The sequence below is a fragment of the Orycteropus afer genome, unplaced genomic scaffold, assembly GCF_000298275.1.
Source record: "Orycteropus afer afer isolate SDZICR_OR568_19922 unplaced genomic scaffold, OryAfe1.0 scaffold00541, whole genome shotgun sequence".
In the NCBI taxonomy this organism is placed as follows: Eukaryota; Metazoa; Chordata; class Mammalia; order Tubulidentata; family Orycteropodidae; genus Orycteropus; species Orycteropus afer.
The window spans coordinates 444,353-448,852 of NW_006922128.1; the positions used below are offsets into that span (position 1 = coordinate 444,353).

The 4,500-nt window shown below is 59.3% G+C and overlaps 1 protein-coding gene across 1 annotated transcript in view; it reads left to right on the top strand.

Annotated features, from left to right (window-relative positions):
* Positions 1-205: 205 nt before the first annotated feature.
* The window catches only part of PDCD6 (programmed cell death 6), a 29,435-nt gene continuing 25,140 nt past the window's right edge, over positions 206-4,500 (top strand). Inside the window, exons 1-2 of the mRNA XM_007955790.2 lie at positions 206-300; positions 729-790. Coding sequence (XP_007953981.1) covers positions 206-300; positions 729-790 — 157 coding nt within the window. The remainder of the gene's footprint in view (positions 301-728; positions 791-4,500) is intronic.

The window sequence follows — 4,500 nt, forward strand, 5'->3', positions numbered from 1 at the left end:
CAGTAGGAAGCAACGCAAGCCGCGCCCCTGGCGACGGCCGGGCTCGGATTGGCTATGCCGGGCCTGATGACCGCCTCAGTTGGTTTCACTTCCGGTTTCGCCGGAAGTGGCGTTTACTCCTAGGTCCACCCCCGGCAAAGGCGGAAGTGGAGCTGCCACTTCGTCTCTCCGTTACCGCCCGCACCTTCGCCCCGCTGCTTGGCCCATGGCCGCCTACTCCTACCGCCCCGGCGCCGGACCGGCCCCTGGCCCGGGCCCGGCGTTGCCGGACCAGAGCTTCCTGTGGAACGTCTTCCAGAGGTGAGGGCCGTGGCCCCGGCCTCCTCGGCGCCCCCGGTCCCTCCCCGTGCGGGTCCCCAGCCTCCACCTGCGCCCCCGGCCCCTCCGGAGCGGAGTCCGCGGCGGACAACGCCCTCGTCCGGGGCAGTAGCCTCCCGGTCCGGCTTTGCCCGGCCCGAGGGCCTCCCGGGGACCGTGGTTTCGGGGAGCTGGGGTTGGCGGAGGCCCTGCGTCCCGAATCCCCTCGAGCGAGTGACTCTGGGCCGGGCGTGACGGGATTGCTCGGGGGAGCGTTTGCTGTGTGCGAAAGGCGGAGAAAGTGGCGGCCCGGCGGTTCCTGGCCGCGGCGGGGCGCGGGGGGCCCTGCCTGGGTTCCCGGGAGCGGAGTCGCGCTGCGGACGTGGCGTTCCTGCCCTAACCGCCCGCTGGCCGCCCTCTTGGTTTCCCAGGGTCGATAAAGACCGGAGCGGCGTCATCTCAGACAATGAGCTGCAGCAGGCGCTGTCCAACGGTGAGTGCGATCGCGGGGCCTCGGGACACAGGCCCGGCCTTGCCTTCTCCCCTGGGTCTCCCCAGCACAGAGGCGTTACTGAGACCGCGTTGGTGGCCTGGGGGTTAAGCGCTCGCCTGCCACCTAAAGGTGGGCATGCAGACCCACCAGCCGCTTAGCAGGAGAGATGTGGCGTCAGCTTCCGGGAAAATGGCAGCCTTGGAAGCCCCCGGGGCGGGTCCCCTCCGCCCTAGAGGGGCTCCCGGAGTCACGATGGACGCAAAGCAGTGGCGTTGGTGTTTCCGTTGGGCCGTGACTGGTGTGTGCTAGAGCTGTGTCCTGCCTCATTTCTCCGGCGGCTTCCCGGTTGCGGTCCCAGGGCCTTCCACAGTTCATGACCGAGCACAGGAAACCCCAGCGTGGAGGCTGGGGGACGGCTTGCAAGAGCGGGAGAGGAGGAGGTTCCCTTTGCAGAATCCTGTAGGGGTCTAGATGATGGTTTAATTTCTCGGGGGACTAAGCCTGAGTGACTCCTGTGGGTGGAACATCCAGGTCCACTGTTGGGGCCCCAAGGTTCAAAGGGAGCGCACACAGCAGTTGTGCCGGGAGGTGGTTGGTGTGGGAACTGCTGAGACTCTGGGGCAACAGCTGAGGGGGGTGGTGGCGCTGAGGAGTAGTGCGGGATTGGGACCGAGGCACAGGCTGCAGCGACTGTGGGCTCAGTGTGGGTGGTGCCACCCTGCCCAACACCCGGTGAGGGGGCTGCCCATCTCGAAGCCTCCGACGCAGCCGCCGTGCCTGGCTCTTCCTGCAGCTGGCCTTTCCCGAGGTGGGCTGAACAAGCAGAACAGCCTTGGGTTTCAGCAGCTCTGGGCCAGCTGACGGCCCCCTGCGGCAGCGCAGAGCCCTGGGAGTGTGGAAGGAGGCTGCGCTGGAGATGCTGGAAGCCGGCCCACAGCACGCCGGCCTAGCTCCGGGACCACCAGCCCTCACGGCCTGGGCCGACCAGGCACACGGCGTTGGGTTCCTGAAGCCTGCTGGTTTGTGTTAAGCTGAGAGTTTGTAGGAACGGGTCAGCGCATTTACTTTATATAGACTGTAGATACGTCCGACCATTCTGTACTGTTTAACACGTGACCACAAACGTGGGTGTGTGTTTCACGGCCCTTACCTAGACTGCTCTCAAGAACTCCCATTGCGTCTGCTGTTCCTCTTGACTCTTCTGTGGTGGTTATTTAACCCTTTTGACGTTGACTCACATCCCTAATCTTGAATTGTACTCAGGAAGTAAAAGGGAGGGTTACTACGCGATATTAGGAGAGCCCAGAATACAGGCTCCAGTGTGGCAAATCCTGACTTAGGACTTCCTGAATGTTGCTTCCATGTGCCAGACCTGGCCGGATGGCCTGCAGACTGATAATACGGGGTCCCCACAGCAGGGGCTACCCGTGGCGCTCCGCTTAGAGGCCGCGCTCCCGGAGGATTCGTTTTGAGCTGCTGTCAGCGAGGGATGGCAGATTCACAACCTTCCGTCGCCTTTTGTCCATTCACTTCAGTGTTTGAGAGGACTGTGACCTTTGTTACCTACAGGGAGTGGCTGCAGCCTCGATTTCTTGGTGACTGTCTTTCCACCCTCGAGGGCTCCAGGTCAGCGGCCTGGAATCCAGTCCTGGCTCTCCCAGTTCTAGTAACGTGACCCTCGCGAGGATTTGACCTTTCTCACACTGTGGGCTTAGCAGGTGTGGCACAGTGTGCGCTCACCAGTCTGCAGCTGTGGTCGCTACTGTGAATGCTGCTGCTTCCTCTGTGGTGGGCAAGGTGGCCAGCTCAGATCCTGGGTACTTCCTGTTACCTGATGGTGACGACGATGATGCCGCTTGTCTGTTACCGGACAAAGACAGTGATGTTGACGATGAGGATGATGCCGCTTGTCTGTTACCGGACAAAGACAATGACGTTGACGATGAGGATGCTGCTGCTTGTCTGTTAACCTGACGACAATGATGATGGTGATGATGCCCATTACCTGACAACAGTCATGAGGATGACGGTGGTGATGGGGCCCGTTTCTGAGCACATCCTATACGTGGCCTTGGGCTAGGCACATTCTTGCTATGAGAAGTAGTGATGTGCGTGGTCCCCGCTGCCTTGCAGGGGCACTTGTCCTCTTCAGATTCGCTGCTAGAAAGTCGAACGTCAAAATCTGTGGCACGCTGTAGCACGTGTTGAGAGTTTTACCCAAACTGAACCTGAAAACCCCACAGGCAGTTCTAACCGCTGCCGTTGTGTCAACGCCAACTCATGGCGACCTTTTAGGACAGAGTAGAACTGCCCCTCACGGTGCCCAAGGCTGTAAATCTTTGCAGAAGCTGACTGCCTCGACTTTCTCCCGTGGAACACCTGGTGGTTTGAACTACTGGCCATTTGGTCAGCGGCCGAGTGCTTCAACCACCATGATACCAAAGCTCCTTCAGAATTTTAAGGGGTAAGTTTCCTAAGCTCGTCTTAGACCCCTTACTGACCTTCTTCTCTTCCACCCCTCCTGCACCTGATGTAGTTAAGACAGGCTGTCTTTTGTCACATTTGGCTTACAGCTTCCTTTTCGTGTTAGGAGTAGGGACGCTCCCTAATAAGGTCCCGTCTCTCAGACGTAGCAGCGATGTGAGGATGGTGCAAGACCAGCAGTGGTTCGTTGTGTTGTCCGTGGGATCGCTGTGAGTCAGAACCAAACGTCTCAACGGCTCTTGACGACGACAAGTTTCTAGTCCTTGCAGCCTCTTAATAAGGAGGTCACTGGAGTGCTGGCGCTTGGGGCTGAGGCCCCATTGTCGCTGTCGCCTTGCGCCACCAGGGTGGGCCTCCAGCTGCATTTTCTGGGGGTCTGCGTGTTCCCACTCACCTCAAGGGGGCGCAGGCCGCTCCGGCCTCTGGCCCACGGCGTCTCGTTGCTGTTGCCACGTGGCACTGGGCTGTGTGGGTGGCGTGGTGGCCACTGCTCACTGCCGTTGTGGGCACATCTGTGTGCAGTGTTGGGTGGGCTCGCACAAGCCCTCCTCACGTCCTCCTTGGCTTCCTGTGGCCATGATGGGAGTTAGTTTAATCTCCGCTTGTTCTCCCAGCCTTAGGCTTCTGTTAGAACTAGTCTAGTTGGCCATCTCAGGAAGTCAGCTAACTCAGTCGTCACCGGTGGGAGACTTGGCTTACAGAACAGCAGGGCCGCGCGTAGCAGGGCCGCTCAACCAGTGAGCTTGCGCCTGCTAGGACCCAGTGGCAGCCATCCTTGTCTCACACATTGGGTCCTCCAGGAGGGTGTTGCTATAGGAAGGCTTCCAAACTGGCCGGGCGGGTGGTGTGAAGGACTGAGGGAGACTGTGCCCCCGTCTTCGGTTCAGAACAGTGTGTCACAAACTGGCTGCAGTTTGCTACCTTTTTCTTCTTTTAACTTGCCCATTATTTCTTGGAATAATAGTAATTTTTGCTCAAGCTACCTTTTTGGTGCTTTTGTTGTAAATACCTCTGGTAGCGTAGTAGTTAAAGTATTCAGCTGCTAACAAAGGGCTAGTGGTTTGAACCCACTAGCCACTCTGTGGGAGGGAGAGGCAGTCGGCTTCCATGAAGACAGCCTTGGAGACCCTGGGGGCAGTTCCACTCTGTCCTCTAGGGGCGCTGTGAGTCAGAATGGACTCCAGGCAGTGGGTGTGGTTTGGGCTTTGCCTCTATGAAGACTGACA